We start from the raw sequence: 20,585 nt of genomic DNA, 5'->3' as shown, positions 1-20,585 counted from the left end.
TAAGAGAGGAGAAGGGACAACAATGGGAAATGAGGCACTTTCTAACAGGTATTTTTCTGAATACATGTATTAGGTAACACTTCACACTTTACAAGATATGTTACACAAAAAAACACACTCTTCTGTATCTGGATAGAGTGTACATATAGTAATGGAGAACAGGACTAGGAGAGATAGTACCACCAGAGACAAAAATAATATTGATTGAAAAAAAATGTCCTCACAAGACTAGGAGGTTGTATATTTAAAACAGCATGAACTGTGTGCCAGGAATGAGAGGAATATGTACCAAAAAGGAAGAGAGAAGGCTGGGCAGGGAACTATAAATGTTTGGGGCTGAGGGAGAGAGGGCCCAAATGTCCAGCAGGAAAGAGTTGGGGAGAGCATGAAGGGGGTGGGCCTGACAGCCAGAAACTGTCATCCCCTGCTCTGGTGGGATGAAGAAGCCCTGACGGGCTCTAAAATGCTTTCAAATCAACTTTTCTGCAAATGTCTCACATACCTAACTGTACTTTCTACCATCAGAACTGTATTCATAGATACATGAGTCACAGAACTCTGAAAGCATGGCCACAAATGAGGACCTCTGCCTTAAAAAAGGTCTTGTGCTTCCAGAACCTCAGAGTGAATTTCAAGCATCTGCCAGCACCCCAGTCTGGACCCCAGCACTAAGAGGGAGGGATTCCTTAGTAACATGGATAAGGGCTGCAAAGGCTGCAGACTGAGCTGACACCCCGTACTATCCATGCCATGTGATCAGGGTGATCATCTGAGAATGTGTTTCCTAGAATGTCTAGTGACCTTTTCTTTTTGGGTTCTGTGCCACAGCTCTGTCCTAGACCTCCTATTCTGGCATGTTGCCATGTTTCCTTACATACCTACTGGACGTTAAGGTCCACAAGATCAAAGACCGTGTGTGTGTCTTTGTGATTGAATAAGTGCTTTTTAACTCTCATTTACACATTTTTACTGCCATTATGTCAAGGTTTGATTAATAGTATACTCCACTAACATGACCTATTTTTAAAATATCATCACCTACTTTTAAAAATTATTTTCATTTCCCCCAATACAGATCTGCTTAACTGAAAGGGGGGTAAAAAAAAGCTTTACTAGGAAGAGAAAACCAGAGGTCAATAATAGCTGTGCTTTCCCAAGGACAGGGGATCTGACCGTATACTTTTAATCACCCCTAACCAAATAGTGCCAGAGTCCTGCCCAGAATGCCATGGGCTGGATGGTCAACTCTCTGCTTGCATTCTATGCTCAGCTGGGAAAGCTTGCCATTTTTGAAAATGGACTATACTGAGAAGTCTCTGGTCCTGGGGCTAAGAAATTAAATATTTTGTTTTACTTTTATTTGCTCAGTGTGTGAAGAAAGCAGAGGAAATAAGAAAGAACGGATGATGTTATGGCAAATTATTAGTACTAAGCAGCCCTTTATGAAATTACATGTAATTTTACACAACTTAAAAATATTTAAAGGTAATTTGTTGTAAAAACAAAAACCAAAACAAAAAGACCCCACAACACTACCACTGCTCTGGATACCCTGCTTCTTGATGCTTCTGGGGGTTTTCCTGCTCCTGCTCTGAGAGTGCTGATACCCTAAGCGGGCACCTTACCGTAAGATGTTTGATATGTAATAAGCTCCTCTGAGACCCAACTCTGTCAGTGGAACTCAATGCTGGCTGATGGGTCAGCCAACAGTAATATAATAGCTCTTCAAAACACTGAGCTGAATCAAAAATTTATAATAAATTTGTTGTCATTTTCCTCCTCTTACATTCTAACTTCAACTTTAAATGGTTTATGGAGCATTCCGCTCCTCCAGATAATGTTAAACAAGCTCACATCACTTTTATTAAGGACAAGGCAATATTTCATTGCTATAGGTTAGGCAGCCCATCATTGAGAGAGCACAGTCATCACAAATAAAAAGTCTCCATAGATGATGTAATCCATGCCACAATGGAACTACTGACATCCTTCCAACCTGAACCTGGAAGATGAGCTTCTTCAGTGGCGTTAAACAGATCTTTTAAATAGCAATGCTGGATACTGCACTGAGTGTTAGCATTGTAAATTTCTAATTTTTTAAAGACAAAGGTTTAAAAAACAAACAAACAAACAAACAAACAAGTGTTAAGAGGTATGCAGACCACTCTCCTAAGGGTTTTGCTAGTTCTAGGTACTGTTACAAAATAGATGTTGACTCAGTGGCCAGATTTTTATTTGGTTAACTATCCAACAGTATATCTACTTACAGAATTCATTTTTAATTTATAATTTATACTACAAGCTACTTCTCATAAGAATTTAAGGTGGATCTTGATTAAAACCAGAATTGCGGGGCGCCTGGGTGACTCAGTCATTAAGGGTCCTGAGAGCAAGTCCCACATCGGACTCCTTGCTCAGCAGGGAGCCTACTTCTCCCTCTCCCACACCTCCTGCCTGTGTTCCCTCTCTCACTGGGTCTCTCTCTGTTAAAGAAATAAATAAAATCTACAAAAATAATAATAATAAAATAAAACCAGAACTGGCAGATATTGAAAAATAAAATTTGAAGACCAGTTATTAAATTACTTGCTTGTCTTGTTTACTAAGACCAAACTTATTAATTTACAATTCTAATGATATAAGTTTATAATTGCCAAAGGCTCATGAAGGAAATTTCATCTTTGAAATGCACATGAAAGTACAATGAAGTTGACCAGTTTTGGTCAGAAGCCAGATAACCTCCTAGAAAAATCAACGTTCTTCCAAAAGAGAGGAGACGGTGACTCACTTTAGAATAACCACCTTCTTCACAAAGCAATAGTGGAGAGATGACTCCACTTATTTGGGGGCATGGGGACACACCAATGTAAGCAAAGAGGACAAAGGCAAATTCTCAAATGTGCTAGATCTTTAATTACTTCTCAGAAAGGGAAATATGCATGCAGTTGATATCTACAATCACGAGCCTATTGGATTTTCTCATTTAGTTTACTTAGCATTTAGATAACTCACTTTATGCTGATCAATGAGTGTCCGAAGGGCATCCTCATCATCTGGGAGAGCACCATGGAAACGAAGGGTTTGCTCGGCCTCTGCCAGCCACTCCAGGAGGGCATGCACCACTGAGTGAAATTCCTCTGCCTAACAGTTCACACACACACACACACACACACACACACACACACACGCACCGCACAAAGAAGATCCCCAAAGATGCTTGTTAGTATAGAGTCCTCCTCTCAATGAAAAAAAAAGTCTTAAATTTACATTGATTAACGATGCGCATTATACCCACTAAAAAGATAAAGATACATGTTGTTACACTTTATAAATGTTAAGACCTCTAATATATCAAAAAGGCCAATATGAAGACTACTTCACCATTTTAACAATCTGATGTTAGAGCCATGACAGCCCATTACACGTCTGAGGTGAAAAATTTCGAGAGTGGCACCTTTGTGTGACGATGAGAAAACTTCCCTCTGTGAGTAATTTAAAACTCCTGGGGGGAAGAGCAAGGCAAGGATCCTCTAAGAATCTCCCTCTCCATCACCGTCCCAGTTAAGAAAGGAGGAGTGAAACAGTTCTCCACCAGAGCAGCTCTGGGCTTTGATACCTTTCTCATTACCCTCAGCTGCAATTTACAAGACTGTCACCTGCCGCAGGGCTGCTTCCAAGCGGGTCTGCTTGGATATGGATAGTGCACACACGGTCTCCCAGCGTGTGCTCAGTTCCTGCATCTGGACCTTGACCCAGGAGGAGTCGTCTCGGCTGCCCTCGATGAGCTCTCGTGCCGAGCGCTTCAGGGCCTGCACGCTGCTGGTCCTCTTCCCCAGTTCTTTCTGGAAAACCTAGAAAGACCATATTTTCATAAAAAATTGATTTTTCACTACAAAATGAAACCGTAAAACACAGTGTGGAATATATGTGTACATGACCTCATGCACCAGTCTCTAAGACTTACAGTTTAATGAGCCATACTTCTCACAGAATCTTCAGGAGCTCAGTCATGACATGCTTGCTCCTAACAAAGCTGTAAAGCTGTTCAATCTTCTAGCATCCTCCTGAGCAATAAAACCTTAATTTTTAAATGATGCCTTGGATTTAAATAATGGTGGCTACTCAAATGCAATTCCATAAGTGAAAACGAAACGTTCTCTTTTTTCCTACAATTCTTTACTATGGCATCCCAATTCCTCTCAAATCCTCAGTGTAAGTGCCAAGAATGTGCTGGCTACCTCATTCCTCTTCATTAATAGACAAACAGACTAATGAAGAACTAAGCAATCCTGGGGTCTGCATGATGGTACTGGGAATGGCAGGGGAGCCCACAGGGAGGGGGCCTGCAGTCTTTTTCCCTGCAACACAGCTTCAGCTTTCACAGTATCCTGAGAACTAACCTCTAATGTCAAATTTTAGAGGCTTACATCCTTATCTGTCCTTTTGGAAGAAAAGCTTTTTTTCCCCCTCTTGCCTAATTTTGATAAACTTGGATGTGCCAGGAGTTAGACTGGCTTCCTTTGGCCACAGACCTAATCCAAAAAATGAGCCCAGGGTACTTCATTTCTCATCCAAGAGTCAGTGTGTGCAACTACATCTTTCAAATTAACCAAGCTTATGGATAGAATAAGATTACCTTATTTTTCTAAAAGATGATTACAAATGAATGTTACTAAGCACATCTTATCATTTTGGCTCTATCGATGAATTTCTGTTCTGATAATCAAATCATTCATAAAAGTGAGCCCATCAAAAACAGTCCAAACATAGTGCAATAAATTCTTTGTTTGCTCTCACTCTAGTGGTGTTAAATGAGGTGTGCCTGCAGACACACACACACACACACACACACACACAGGCATCGAAAATACAGCATCTGTGCAATCTGTTTGTGATAGGACTCGCCCGATAGTCCTGAACTGACTTTCCAATGTACTTGGTGAACTTAAAACTTCCTGAGTCTTCCAATTGTATTACTAATGCTGAATGGTTAACTCATTCTTGATAACCTTTAATATATAAAAAAACCTGGCAAGTGCTGAAGGGAGTAAATATTTAGACAGTGAGTTTATACAAATGGCATTTATGTAAAAAGTAACATTACACTATTCATTACTCATTGAATGAATGCCAAGGAATGAAAAAGCCTGTACCAATCATGCACAAAACATTTGTTTCAATACAGGCAAAGCAACAAAACTCAAATTTTTTTCTTTTTGTAGGCCCAATCACAGTTCTTCATCTATTCTTTGATTTTTTAATAATATTTAAATGTAACAAACTCTCTTTTATAATCAGATAAAAGAACTAAAAAAGGGGAAATGAATATGCAAAAGCACCAACTATTTAAAAAGGAACAGGTTATGATCAAAACAGTGTAACGAGACAAGTATGAAGAAAACATTTTAAAATGAAATAAATTTTCTAATTCAAACATAAGAGAGGAGAAATAAAACAGTGCTGTAAAATACAGTGCTGTAAAATATTTGTATATAAAGTCTACTCTGGTACAACCATCCCACATTACTACTGTGCCTCAGGTTGTTTTTGAGGTTCTTTAAGTTGTAATATAACATTTTACCATAATTTCGGACCTTGCAGTCAATATGTCTTGAATATTCCCTTTGATTGGCACAAAATATTTAAATGTCTTGAATATTCCCTTTGATTGGCACAAAAAATTTAAATCCATCTCAGGAGATTGCCAGGAAACCACTTGACTTAAAGTAATAATCGAATCCCTCAGAGCCTATGCTGATATCTCACAAATTGCTAGAGTTCAAGGGGCAAGGATAAAACGGTCTTTAAAAACAGAAAAGTAGCCTATCTTGACTCCTGTAGATAATGTCAAAAATCCATACACTTATGGAATGACCAAGTTCCAGGTCACTGAGGGAGTGATTTTAAATTACATAATTATTTATATGAATAACAAAAGACTATAAAACATTCTTGGAACATGTTTTAAAGCACCAGAGAACTCTAAAAGGTTTTAGATCTGGAAATTGTTAAAAAAAAAAAAAAAAAGTATTTCATTGATACTAATTTTCCTGTATCACTTTTAAAGTTGGCTTCCTGATTCTGCTCAAAGCACACATATATCAGTACTAAAGACTGTTACATATTATGATATATAGTCTCTAGATTTTAAAAGGCTAAGATAAGGGGTTACAGTTTCCTCTAAATTCAGGATAATCAAATGAGATCAATAAAATGTCCCAGTTAATAATACCTTGTGATTATCGATCAAATTCATCACTAAATCAATGTCTCCGTGGACAGGCTGGTCTTCTGCCAGCTGGGGTTCAACTCTATACAGCCAATCAATGAGGGCCTGCAAGGCATCTGTGAATTGTCCAGAAAATAACAGGGCTTCTTCCAATTTATTTTGTCTGGGGAAAAAGGTGGAAAAATCAGACTGAGTTACAGAAAAGCCACCCAAATACCCGAATATCTAAATTCCATTTATGAAGGCTGGGCAGTAGTCAAAGAAAAAAATAATATACAGGTATATTCAGTGTGTTTCTTTGCCTTCTTTAGAAAATAACAAAACTTTTCTCAAATTTTCTTTTTTAGTCCTTAAGTAGATCGTATCTGTTCTTGGAAAATTCCTTCATTATCACCTCTAGAAATCAGTGATCTTTCAGTTTCTTCATTAAAAAAAAAAATGCCACAAAAATTTTTTGTTTTAAATTATCATACAGTAAACTTGACTTTTTTGAGTGTACAGTTCCATGAATTGTAACACATGTAGAGATTTATGTAACCATCTCATAATTAAGAAAGAACAGTTCCGTCATCCACCAAACCTCCCACATGCTGTCTGTAGTCACAACCTGCCCCATCTCCAACCCCTGGCATTTGGGTGTCTGCCTGCCATGAAATCATTTATAGACATTGTAAAAAGCATATAACCTTTTGAAATGGAAGGTTTTAAGGATTTTTAAAAACAGCAAAATTTCTATATTCTTCCTATGTATTCTGTAGACTATATTCTAATTTTCTATTCTAATATAATTTTATTATTAGAATATTCTATTTAATCTTGATACTGACAAAGGTAATTAAACCAAGGATCTATGAATTGTTTGAAAACATTTCTAAGATATTTGAACTCTTCTACTACAATCTACAATGGTACTTTCTAAATCCTTAAAGACTTAGAAATTAGTTTTGGGTCTTTATGGTTCAAGTATAATGAGAAAGAAGACTAGAAAGGGATGGATGTTAGTTGGAAGGGAACACCAGGGTCAGATTGGGAGGACTTTGCCTGTCACACTAAGGAGCCTGTGTTCTGGTTCACACTCAATATTAAGTTCCTAAAAAGTATAAGGCAGGGCAATGACAAGACCCCATTCATATTTTAAAAAGACCATCCTCCTACTTATAGGAAAACTGGATTAAGGAGGACAAGAGCAGACCTGGGGAGACCTGAGAGAAGTCAGGTATGAGATGACAGGCTTGGAGAGTAATACCACTTTTGAGTGAATCAAGTAATTAAAAATAAATAATAATGAACAACCAAGCCTTCTGGGAGCAAGCACTGTGTAAGTTGGGTATTAGAGATGACCAGAAGTTCCCAGGCAAAGGAGGTATTTAAGGTTCCTAGAATGTTCCTACAAAGCATCACTACTGTACACTTGAAAGAAACCTACAAGGTAACCAGACTGCCCTACAGGACATGTTACCTTTCCACAGATTTTCCACAGATGGTATCCCATTTGTCTCTGAGTTCACTCAGCATGTCATCCAGTTTCAGGTTGTCATCAGCCAGGGTGGTTTTCTCCTTCAGGGAACGTCCAGTTCTGTTGGTGGTGTCGTAGACAGAATGCTTGGCTCCAAGTGATTTCTGAAACTCCTATACATTTAACAAGAAAACAGTGTGCATTTCTACTTGGGGCTAAGAAATAGTTAAGAGATATTATAAGAGTCGCCCCTAATAAATGGAGTCTTTTTTTTTTTTTTTAAAGATTTTATTTATTTTTCTGACAGAGAGAGATCACAAGTAGGCAGAGAGGCAGGCAGAGAGAGAGAGGGAAGCAGGCTCCCTGCCGAGCAGAGAGCCTGATGCGGGACTCGATCCCAGGACCCTGAGATCATGACCCGAGCTGAAGGCAGCGGTTTAACCCACTGAGCCACCCAGGCGCCCCTAAATGGAGTCTTAATAGAGGAAGACATCAGCAAATGATCAAGTCAGACAGTGGAATGCACCAGGGTGGAAAAGAATCCTTATAAACTGAAGAGTTTACTTTTCTCAGAAGCCACGTGGCTTTAAAAGTACCTATTATTATGAAGACAGTAATTTCAAAGCAAAACAAATCTTGAATCTTTTATAGCTATAAACCACAAACAGTATACGAGTTATAATACAATGAAATTGCTAATCGCCTATTGAAAAACCCAGGAGTTTGGAAAGGAAAAAGTAGTTAACACTCAATGAGTAACTGAAGGCCCTATGGTGGACACAGAGTGACTCATAATCTGTGAATTTACTAGAGTTTTGGCTTTTGGTCAGACAGATCTGTTGTCACACATTGGATGTTCACAATGATGGTACATATAATTTCATCTGTGAGCCAGGATGAGGGACAAAGAAGAACCATATCTCAAGATTCCTGCGTTCTGACCTACTGCTCATTCCAGTCACACCCGTTGGCAAGTCTACCCCTCTCCTCCTCACCTCTATGATGCCTTCCAAAAGTCTCACAGGATCTACAGATTACTTCTCCAGTACCAAATAGCTATGTTGCCAATGTGACATCTATACTTTGCCATTTTTACACTGTTAATCTGCATGTTTGTGCATGTAAATGTCTATGTGTGAGAGGGGTGGATTATATTCTGTACACAACTCAGGTACAAGCTTTTCTAGGGCAGGGACATTGTCTTTGCAGGCATCTCATTATCACCTTATGTTTCATGTGTGTTTGTAAGTGTCTAATAGTAAGAATGAGACAGCTGCTATTGAATATACAATTTCAGGGATGGGAAGGAAGGAAGGTCAACCTAACAAGCTCATAATATATCAGGGAAACACCACCACAGTGATTCTAAACCCTGATAAGCACATGAGAATCACCTTAGACAATAAAATGCTATGCAAATGTATAATTTTCCAAAATAACCTTCGTTATAATTACCTAACGAGCTTTTATTTCCCTTAACAGCTAAACACTCTAAGTTTCTTAATAGAACTAAGATATTTATTTTGTCTTATAATAGGAAGCCACTTCATCTGGGAATTTTTAAGCAATAAACACCATTACAATACCAAACTACTTCTGTAGTTTGTTTTCTGTAATTATTTTTTTCTTGTTATCCAATAACAGGATGTTAGTTTTAGAATCATTGTACTGAAAGATTTTTTCTGAAAGAACAGATACATAAATAATGTTATAGCTGAATACAAGGCAAATCAAAACTTTTTTAAAAACAGAAAAATACCTAAAAGATGAACAGAAAAGATGTTTAAAATTGGCTTAATGTACCTTGTACCTTTGTCTCAGACAAAAGTTGACTTTGGCAACAAGTCACACTAGGAACAACAGACAATCTACCAGGGTTCTTCACATATACTTATTTCTAGGATTCTCCAACTTGAATACACAATACACTTTCATAAGACTACATGACATGACAACTATGTTCAAGTTCAAACAGGCATTGTATTTTGAGAGGGAGCCTCTCTTTTTTCCATCCGAAGGGAAGAAAAGAAGATGCTGCTCACTGTCATTGTGCTGTCAATATTGAATGCGGCAGCTCAAGGGCAGAGAATACCAGCAGAACAAGCCACTCAGTTGTCCTCATCTAGTCAAAGAACAGGTGCTCAATGTCTCCTTCTGTGCTTCTAGGATCATGACTTCCTGAGTTCTGTTAGAACCACCCAGAGAAGTAACCAACCTTTATGAAGAGGATGGCTAGAATTCTCTGTGGATGATAAGCCCTACATCACCCCAATTTTTCTCAGCTTTTTAAAAATGATCATGTTTCAAGCAATAAAATATATGTAGACACTTAAAACGATAAACGTGTTTTTGCCGGACCCACTCTCTTTTACCCATATCCTTACCCTGAGGGCTGATATCACTTTATAACCAGAACGACAGACCCAAATTCAAAGAGTTGAGGAGAATGGGAATGTTCTTTGAATGCCATGTGGTATGAATAAAAAAGGTAGAAAATATAAAATACTAAGCTTCTATACCTTCTAGTCTACATAAGGAAGCCACCAAGTCTTTGAGGATAAGGATGGACTTTCATATACCACATATATATAATAAAATATCAGTTTGTGTAGAGGCAACCAATTTACCCCACTAAATTGAGAGAACCTAATGACAAAAATTACAGTACTTTCTGCTATAAAATTATCTTCTACATGGCATCTGATCTGATCTGATCTGATGAAAGAAATTACAAGACAGACATGTGAAAAACTAAAATGCCAACATTTGAACTCTTATAAATCTTTTATGTTATAGGTTATAAAACACTTCCAGTTTTAATTTTCTATATTTTATTTTAACAATTGACCCTAGAATCATAGGGGAATGGTCAGCAGAGAGAAAAGATACTACTGCCACTTGACCAATGTGAACAGCAATTGGTTTTAAATTTAATGGAGGTCCATATTGGATGGCCTTTTCTTCCCCCTAGTGATGAATAAATACACAACCAAATAAGAATTTAAAAGTGATCTTGAGATAAAGAATGGCATATATGCTTTTCTTAATTGCAGACCCACCTTATGCTGTGCAAGTTGTGTTTTTATCTTGTCTGGATCATTGGCAATTTCTAGCTCAGAATCCAAAGACTGTTCTGATTCCTCTAGCCATTCCATAAGTTTACTCCATGCTTCATGAAACTGTAAAAGAAATGTACATTTCTGTCCAGAAAATTTTCTGGTATGCTTACGATATATAGAAATTCATAAAAATGTTAAAATTAATTCAAATTTCCCCTAAAAAAGAAGAAAGCAGTGCCTTCATCGGATTACAAATGTCTTATTAACTCTTGACTTCTGTGATTGTGACCCCACCATGGTCACTTTGTTGTAACTCATCCAAACACATAAACTTTAACAAAAACAGAAATGAGCTTAGAAACAGCAAACACCAGGGAGAACTTACCTCCCTTTCCTTTTGCTTAGTAATTAACATAAACTGTCAAGAGAATTTTATTTGTCCACTGCCCTCACTGACAGATTTGGGTCTACTTCTAAGGTATTTCACTCCCATGTTAAGGAAAAGGAACAAAAAGGGAGGGACGAAAGATAAAGTTTATAAATCGGTCCTAAAAAGTAACAAGAACAACAACAACAAAGGCCTTACCATTCCTACTTAATACAAAGGGAGTTCAGTACCTTTACTGCTGCTATCAGAATCCTCAAATTCATGCCTGTGCCTCATGTACTGGTTTATATGTAAGAGCACCCACGGTATGTGAATTCTAAGAAAACGTAATTCTCTTTGGCATCTATGACCTTGCACTATTCTGGGGCTACGTATACTTGATTTCAGCCATGGTCTCTTTTCTGTTTATCACAGAGAACTAGTGAATACTATTTTGGGATACCAAATTGTGAGACTGGTCATAAGTAATTACTCATAATAAACTTAAGTGGACAGATACATAACAAAAAACTGATGTCATCAAAATAAAGTCTGTTTTATATCAAAGCACATTAATAATGGAATAACAAAAAGAGACATAGCAATAAAGAAAAAGAGCACGGGATCACAAGGCTGACAGGGCCCGATGAGGTCACCTCCCTGCAAACCTATCCCCCGACACATCCTTCCGACAACTCCGATCAACTTAAAAATGAAAATACAGAGGCCAGAAGAGGCACAGAAACTGCCAAAGTCAGAGGACTATGATCCACATCCGAACCCAAACTAAGATGTTAGAATAATAAGAAATAAAGAAATAGTCACAGTGTTTGGTAGTCTTGCTATCACAGATGGCAAGTTTAATGGTACAAAGGCACAGATTCTAAGGCTGGTCCTCCTTTAAAAACTATTTTTAAGCCACAGAAATAGAGGAAATGCTATACTTTTGCACCCAAAAAGCAGCAAAAAAACCTTACAGACTAAACAAAATGAGGAAACAGAACTGACAGCATGGAGAAAGGACAAACACTTTTATAAACTAGATGTTTGTAAGTCAAGCAATGCCCCCATCACAGAGGATACTGCTATGTTGGTGGAGAGGAGGATGTCAGGCTTATCATTAATACTGTCTTAAAAAACACAGTAAGGCACTGATTCTATTCCAGACTCACTGATAACACTGAACACATCATATATCCCCCTCAAAAAGAAGCAATACAGCATGTAATCCTACAACAATGCCATTTGTCATTTCTAAAGCTTTTAACAAATTTGTGCTGAGAGCTTTAAACACTGAAACATGTGACTCCCATGACATCTTCTATATCACCCGACGGAGCCTGGCTCCCCAGAAGAATGGAGTGAAATGCCAGTTACAGAAAAATGCAACTAAATGGGGCAAAAAGAGTCATTAGAAAATTCAGCCTCAACATTATACTGAGTTTCTAGCAAAATTCAGAGATCTATGCCAACCAAGGCAGGCACCTCTCTCTCTTCCCTGGAGCACAGAGACACGGAATTTTACCTCTTCTCTGTATTTAGTCTAGGAATGGAATATTAATAACAGGGGAAGATAGGAAGGGGCGTTCCTTGTGAGATTTTCCAGATTGTCTAGCTTAAACAAAAAAGGAAAAATAAAACAGCCCTAAAAGTTTCAGACAATTAATTAATTTTTTTTTTATTTTTTTTTTCAGACAATTAATTTAAAAGCAGTGTGGAACTGCATCAAAATAATAGAGAAGAAACGATAGCCTGTCAACAAGGGTACAGATTCAGAGAGGTGAGGAGAAACTGCCAGCTCAGACATAGAATCTGCCCTTTCAGGAAGCTGCCTAGAGGGTCAAGCATCCCCCTCTCGGCCCTGAGAGTCTGTGGACAAAGTCTGGCTGAGAAGCTAAACACAAGGTAGCAATTTAATAAAGTATAATGACTTAGTCTGAATATGAGAGTAGAGATTGCAAGAACAAAGGGAAAAACCAACAAACCAAACTCACAGCAAAAAATTTGAGCCTCTTTTTGGACCTTAATGATAACAGTTAGTCTATGAAGCCAAGCTATAATCAGTCTTTTCAAGATCAGTCCTCAGGACCGGAAGGTGCTGCCAGGGCAAAGAGTGATGTCACCATTGAAACTCAGGCCACAGCCCTTTTAGGAAATAAACATCTTGGCCTTGTGCCACGATTGTTACAACGAATACAGCTTGCAACAAAAGTACTTTTAACAACATGATATGTATTTCAACACCTAGAACTGATTGATTGCCAAGTTCAGAGAGTTTTATAAAAGTTTACCTGTTTGGCTCTCTTCCTTGCCTCATCCAAAGATCTTCCTCTTTCTACTAACCGTTGAACCACTTTTTCCCATCGACTCTGGACACTGATCAATAGATTCTTAATTAGGACAACATCTTGTTTCTGACTGAAATATTTCAGGTGGGTTCCAGTTTTGTCCAGCTCTATTATCTGCTCACGGTGAGAATTTACTTCATTGGCAAAGACCTTTACCAAAGGGGAAAAAAAAAAAAAGGCAGAATTAGAAACAAATGAAAAACTATTCTATTTTGGGGTGCCTGGGTGGCTCTCTGCCTTTGGCTCAGGTCATGATCTCGGGGTGTTGGGATCAAGCCCCGAATCGGGCTCTCTGCCAGCGGGGAGCCTGCTTCCTCCTCTCTCTCTGCCTGCCTCTCTGCCTACTTGTGATCTCTGTCTGTCAAATAAATAAAATCTTTAAAAAAACAAAACAAAACTGCTTTATCTTAAAAATGCTTTTGGTGTCAAACCAAAAGCTCAAACCATTTTAAAGGATAAAATAAAGTTTTCAAACCACTAAGTTCATGCTTCTGACATTAAAAGAGTGTGTTGTCCAAATAGGCCTGAAATGAGAATGCTAGCCATGTGAGTACAACATACCTTGTGTTCATCGATTTGAAACAAGACGGTGTCCAAGATAAGACTTGGCCGAGAAGCCACATTTAGGGTCTGCTCTGCCTGGGTTAGCCAGTTGATGAAGTCTTGGAGAGAATTGTGGAACTCCATTGCCAAGTTGAGGGCCTCTTCCAGTTTAGTCTGCGAAGACAGATTATTTAGTATTTGGTGATATTTAATTCCCCCTCCCTTGCCCCAGTTTAACCACTCTCTGGCAGATTTCCTTCCCATCCACACTTTATTTGTACTTAATCTGTATTTCTGTATTACCTAAACAGTTTATGAATGTAATGGGCTTTCACTAAAATACTGGCAAACCAAACTCCCTTCAGTATAGTGAGAAGATCTCACTGCAGCTAAAAACAAAAAAATCTAATACAAACTAAAATTGTGATTTGGGGGCAATTAACCACAGAATATCACAGAACATAATTACTAAACAGAATCTGTAGAAAGAAAACTTGACATTCACATGATTAATGTTGGGGGTCAAAGTACTAAGAAATATATGCACATTATGCTCTGTCAGTCAGGGCACACAATCTAGTATTCCTAGCCTATCATTTCTCTGATAGCATTAAACACTGATAATTTTAATCCCTTTACATGACTTTTATTATGGAAGTGCTTATTATATATATGATCAAATCGCTCTCTTGCCCTCCTTTTTTCCCTTCCCACTACATACTTAAATAAGTGTGATTAGAATTATTTAAATATCCAGAATCAGTGTGGTTCACAAATTTAAAAATATACCTAGTAACACCTGATATATGATCTGTTTGACTAGACTGCTTTAACTCTGTTCTCCCACGTTAAAAGAGAATATTATTTCCAACTGACCCCATGAAACCTCCATATGTATACAAAGAAAATTTAAACACAGATCATTAAAAGTTCCACTGATAATTCTACTCAGAGATAAAGTAAAGCCCACAAAATAAAACAACTAAAACGATCATTCTAGGGCATTAATTAAAGCACATACTTTCCTTTCATTGAGCTTGGTTTCCACCAATTCCCATTTTTCTTTCAAGTTATTTAAGTCTTGGTCAATTGTCTCTGCAGATTTGGGGCATCTTGCAAGCATCTGCTGGCCTTTCTGCATCAGACTTTTGTATGTTTCTTCTTTAACATCAAAGGCAGCACAGATTTCCTAAATTGAGATATCCCCCCAAGTTATATCACTTTTAAGAGAATAAAATCCAAGAGTTCCTTTTTCGAGGTCATCAATCCCAAGCCCCTTATCCTATATTCACCTCTATCCAACCCAGAATAACCCTGACATTCAAATTTTTCACTGTACTGAAACAACACCTAAACCTGTAGACATAATCCTGTCTGCCAGAAAGCTCAGAAATGGTGCTATCATTATCGGTCCATTCCAGCATGCTAAAGTTTATGAAGTAATGTTTTAAATGTTTTCCTGAAAGGTTTCACTGCACTGTAACCAATCAGGTCTGTGACCCTGAGTGGCTAATTTAACCTCTCTGGGCCTCAGTTTCCTCCTCTGTAAAATGGATTTTCTAAGTCTCTCCTCAGACTGTGATACAATGGCTGTAATAATTTTTAGATAAGTTAATTCTGTGCTCAGAAGACAAACAATGAATAGAAAATAGAGACCCAATACAGTAAGAGATTTGAAGCCGGTTATTCAAACTTTGGAATTAAAAAAGACAAACTTGTGGTACTATGGATACTACTCTCATTTATAGAATTTTTAAAGCTTTCAACTGCAATGCAGTTGTGTTCCTTCTACAGAGAATATTAAAAAATTATGGAGGCAAATTCAGAATTTAGTATCAATAACACAAAAGAGTTACATTCATGTAAAAACCTAAGACCAGCTCTCTTTCGTTAGTTCAATTATAATATGGGTCAAATTACAGCTCCTATTAAAAAATACATCCTGTGTCTAATATTTTCAACATTTTCAACTAACATAGTTCAATAATTTTTAAAGCTGAGATATAATTCATAAAATTCACTATTTTAAAGTACATAATTCAGTGTTTTTTAATGTATTCACAAAGATGTGCAAGCATTACTACTAATTCCAAAACATTTTTATCTTCTCAAAACTTTGTAATTTCTTAAGCCCTAAAAAAAGAAAAACCCAAAAAACTTTCTGAACATAGTTATAATATCACCTACCAAAAGCCTTTAATCCTAAAGCAAAACTTTTAAATACAGCTAAATCTCAGGAAACTGTAATATTCCAGGTTTTTTAGTTTCTTTCATTTCTAACACAACCAAATCAAAAGAGTATTACTAAAATGATATTAACAAGTACCTATAACTGTTTAGAATTCCTTAAATCATGGAATTTACAACTCTATTGGGTTAAGCAAACTCATTTTCAATACCTCACTCAAGCCAAGTAAGTGGATATGTACAGTAATATTTTTCTAAAAGTAAAGTATTTCTAAGGTAAGTTCTTTGCTTTCCACCTTTTTACTATATTCTTCTAAATCAACACTGAAAAACTATTTGTTATTAGAGAATAATCCCAAGTATGTTAGTTTAAGAAGTCATTAAACTTCTACTTAATGGACATTGTCCCTGATTAACTATGAAGGTAGTTCCAGGAAAGTAAGAAGTATCTGAAAGTCAGTTAGGTTTTATGGAAAAGGAAAACACAAGCATGCCGAGTTACTAGTCAATTATTTTTTCAACGAAACAAATGGGTCCCCTGTGGCACCAAAAAAATGACAGTAACAACAACAAAACCACATACACAGTAATTTTCTAGAACAATGAATATACATTAAAGGTTTCTAGGAAATTCTATATTGGATTGATAGAATTGATTTTAACTGCTCATAGCTACTGAATAAGATGCTACCTCCATTGCATTTCTTCACAATACCTACAAGGATGGTTACTTCCTTTCCAAAGCACCAAATTCAAAATTATTTACAACCAAGTGCCTTTTCAATAAGCTCTTACAACAACACTACATCCAATAAAGACGACAGGCTTTAATGTATAATGGCCCATTTCTTATGCCCGATTCCTAAGTACCTGTACTTTTATTTCCCAAATACTAATTATTAGCATTAGAATATTAAAAAAATTTTCTGATGCAAATTCACAAGTACATAAAACGATTAGTTTTCAAAATCTGAAATAGACTCCTTTCTCTCAGAACCTCTAAAGCTGAGTTACAATGCAAATGAATAGGAAATGTCAATAAATTGAAGTCTAAATTTAATTTGTCAGTCCACATTTCTGTGAAAGAAAGCCAGAGTCCCGAGTTTCATTATTTTTTTCATCCTTATCTTTAAGAATTGACAGTGCCATAGAATCTGGGTGGGAATAGCCCACAGGCACAATGCTTCCAATTGGATAATTAGCAGAAGCCTCCTGTTGGTCCATAGCTACTATAGGTGTGAAGTTGAAAAAGATACAGTGTGAACACCATTAAAACAAATAAGTAACTCTTGAATAGAACAAGTACATACTTTCCAGCCCTCCAGACAACGAGGTGGGAGTATAATGCTTACAGCAGTAGCTTTAAAGTCAATTCTAATTACTTTGGGAATTCTTCTTTTCACTCAAGATACAACAGTTTAGATTTACACTATGTTGTGTTACTATCCATACAAGCTCATCATTTTATGGGGGAAAAGCTTGCTTCTAAAAAAATGTCTAGACTTCTAAAACCTTTCTTCATATACTGATGCACTAATCTCTGATATAAAGAATAGTTTCTGACTTGAAAATTTTAATCAGTAAATGGTTTTTCTAGCACTTACAAAGATTTGTGCTATAAAACTGCATATCCTTTAAACCTTCTCCCACAATTTATTTAGCACCAGGGCCCACACCAACTGGTCAGGGTCTTAATCGGAGGCCACAGCTGTAGGAAATAATAGACTTACCATGTGGGCATTAAGCTGCTCCCTGGCTGTTTCCGGTAAACCTCCCAGCGGCTTGGAAGCTAACAGATGACGCTCTGTGTCCTTTAGCCACTGCTGCAAATCCTCAATCTCACAATGGAACCCTTTGGCCTGGAGTGATAGAGAATTTTAAGTCTGGGCCGTAAACACATTGTCACTTTCTAGCAGAAAACAAGGTTTAAACAATCCCGGCCTGCTAAGCCTCTCCACGCATTCTTAAGAGCAGGCAGGTGCAAATGGATTTGTCTGCCTTTCCTAATGAGAGCCCTAGCAGATAAGACTATTACACTAAGAACCAAAGGGCTGTCTTCTCATCTGCTCTGTTCTTTATCCCACTTATTTTTACTCCTCTCCTTGAGGGATAAAAATCAAATGAGGGTCTGCAAACCAATCAAAGAATTCCAGGCTACTTTTTTATAAAGACTTATTTATTTATTTTAAAGACAGAAAGAGAGAGAGAAAGAGAGCGAAATCATGGGGGGTGGGGGAGGGGCAAAGAGAGAGGGAGAGAGAGAATCTCAAGCAGACTGCCCACTGAATGCACAGCCTGATGCAGGGTTCCACTTCAAGACATTGAGATCACCACCTGAGCCGAAATCAAGAGTGGACGCTTAAACAACTGAGCCACCCAGGAGCCCCAGAATTCCATGCTATTTTGGTCTTGTAGGACAATGAATGTTTGAGAATTTACTCTTACTCACCTGGCGCAAGGCACCGTCCAGCTGCTGCTTCCTTTGTTCTGTTTTTTCCAAAACATTTTTCCAGCGTTGATTTAAAACCTCTAGCTTGTTCTGAAGGCTGCTTGCTTCTTCTCCTGCACTTGATTCAATTAGGTCATTTCCTGCTTTATTAACGGCTTCCACTGTGGACTGATGGGCTAATACATCATTTTGAAGCACCTGAAAATATTAAGATAACACTATGTTTACTAGCTCATCACATGTTAACATCACTTTTCATGCAACTTTAATTTGCTGAGTATAAAACATTCTGAAGCAAAAACATATGCAGAGAATTTTAATACAAGAAAGTGTTAAAATGGTGGCCTTCTTTTCCCTTAATTTTGCAGCTTTCCTGGATATACCCTTAGTCTACCAATAGCTCCTGAAATGATTATGTAAGAACATTTTGTTAGTTCTTTGCATTAGGATAACCTTGCAAATTGAGGACATTAAATATCTGGAGATTATAACTAAAAGGTTCTATACATTTTCATTTGATTCATAATCATTCTAATTGAACTTAATTTTCATGTCTTAATAATTTTTAAAAAGGAGGGATCTTTATAAAAAGCATGTACTTTGATAAGTTAACAATACTAATCACTTTCAGAGGTAAGAGTTAAATATTCCTGTGGTCAAAGTATAAAGGTAGATCTATAAAATTCATTCTTCTGAATGGTCAAACTCCTGCTACATAAGGCAGAGCCTAGGCACCAGAAAAGCAAGGAGAGGGATGGAGAAATTCCTTCCCTTCTTCCAGCAACTGGGCTGGTGATTTTAAGCCCTTTCACTTCTGACCTTTAAGAAATGGAAGGAGAAGGGAGAAGGAGACCTTTCTAACTCCTCACAGATAGATAAACAGAACTAAAAGATCCCTACTCATACCTTGCCAAAATAACTGCATCAGGGCCTGTCATGTCCCCACTGCTACTATATTCTAGAAAACTCCTGTCACCGATGTACGTTGCTTTTAACGACAACTGCTAAGTTTATGAAAATGTAAATCCTATATAAACTCACACCATGGGAATAAACATATTTTCATGCAGGACAGTCTGACTAGTCATTATTGCTTTTAACAAAGGTTTAAGACAGACATTAAATAATTAAAAAAAATTAATGATTCAAAATAAGTCCTAACTGCCTAATCAGATATGGTTGGGCAATGACTATATAGATTATATATGACCATATAGACCGCATAGAGAGAAATGTTTTTTAAAGATTTATTTATTTTAGAGATATAGGAAGAGAGAGTGTGTGGGGCTAAGGGGCAGAGGCAGAGGGAGACGCAGGTGCCCTGCTGAGCACAGAGCCCTGACATGGAGCGTGATTCCAGGACCCCGGGACCATGACCTGAACTGAAACCAAGCTTTTGCTTAACTGACTGAGCCACCCAAGCACCCCAAGCAGGAGAGAAATTTAAATTAGAGTACAATTACTATAGGGAGATGTATGAAAGAAGGAACACTGAACCAAGAATACTAAAAAACTGTTTATCGTGACACTAAAGTGTCAAAAACCTTTCATTTTAATATAACAAACATGTAAAACTATTAAACATTTACTATTTGATAATCAAGGAAAACTTATATATGGTCAGAATTTAGGACCTAACCTTAGGTAAGATGCTTCTATTAATGTGAATGCTAAAGTTCTATGAAAGACTGTTGACTGTCAGGATAAACTCTACTGAGCATAACCTGTTATTCATTAAGCCTATTGACTTAAGAGATAGAAATTTTTTTTTCTTTTTTCTTTTTTTTCTCTGAAAAAAAAAAAATTATGTATCTCACTTTTCCTGGCCAAGTCTATAGCTTTGGTCATTTGCACAAAGATTCTAACAACTGGGTTTCAGGATTTATTTTTCTAGACAAATGAACTTTATCATAATAAGGTAGAGATCAGCTCTCAACCCCTGTGAGG

General features: G+C 37.3%; 1 protein-coding gene across 22 annotated transcripts in view; it reads right to left on the bottom strand.

The window, feature by feature from the left end:
- Positions 1-20,585, bottom strand: part of DST (dystonin) — a 466,510-nt gene that overhangs the window by 18,632 nt on the left and 427,293 nt on the right. For all 22 annotated transcript variants that reach the window (XM_032864474.1, XM_032864488.1, XM_032864489.1 and 19 more), the window contains 10 exons: positions 18,639-18,836; positions 17,920-18,048; positions 15,024-15,191; positions 14,021-14,176; positions 13,403-13,609; positions 10,745-10,864; positions 7,689-7,858; positions 6,233-6,392; positions 3,657-3,851; positions 3,013-3,141 (listed from right to left, as the gene is read on the bottom strand). In XM_032864474.1, the coding sequence (XP_032720365.1) occupies positions 3,013-3,141; positions 3,657-3,851; positions 6,233-6,392; positions 7,689-7,858; positions 10,745-10,864; positions 13,403-13,609; positions 14,021-14,176; positions 15,024-15,191; positions 17,920-18,048; positions 18,639-18,836 (1,632 nt within the window). The remainder of the gene's footprint in view (positions 1-3,012; positions 3,142-3,656; positions 3,852-6,232; positions 6,393-7,688; positions 7,859-10,744; positions 10,865-13,402; positions 13,610-14,020; positions 14,177-15,023; positions 15,192-17,919; positions 18,049-18,638; positions 18,837-20,585) is intronic.

This window comes from Lontra canadensis, unplaced genomic scaffold, assembly GCF_010015895.1.
Source record: "Lontra canadensis isolate GAN:19392208 unplaced genomic scaffold, GSC_riverotter_1.0 scaffold27, whole genome shotgun sequence".
NCBI lineage: Eukaryota > Metazoa > Chordata > Mammalia > Carnivora > Mustelidae > Lontra > Lontra canadensis.
The sequence above is the reverse complement of the archived record's forward strand: the minus strand, read 5'-3'. Positions and strand labels throughout refer to the sequence as shown.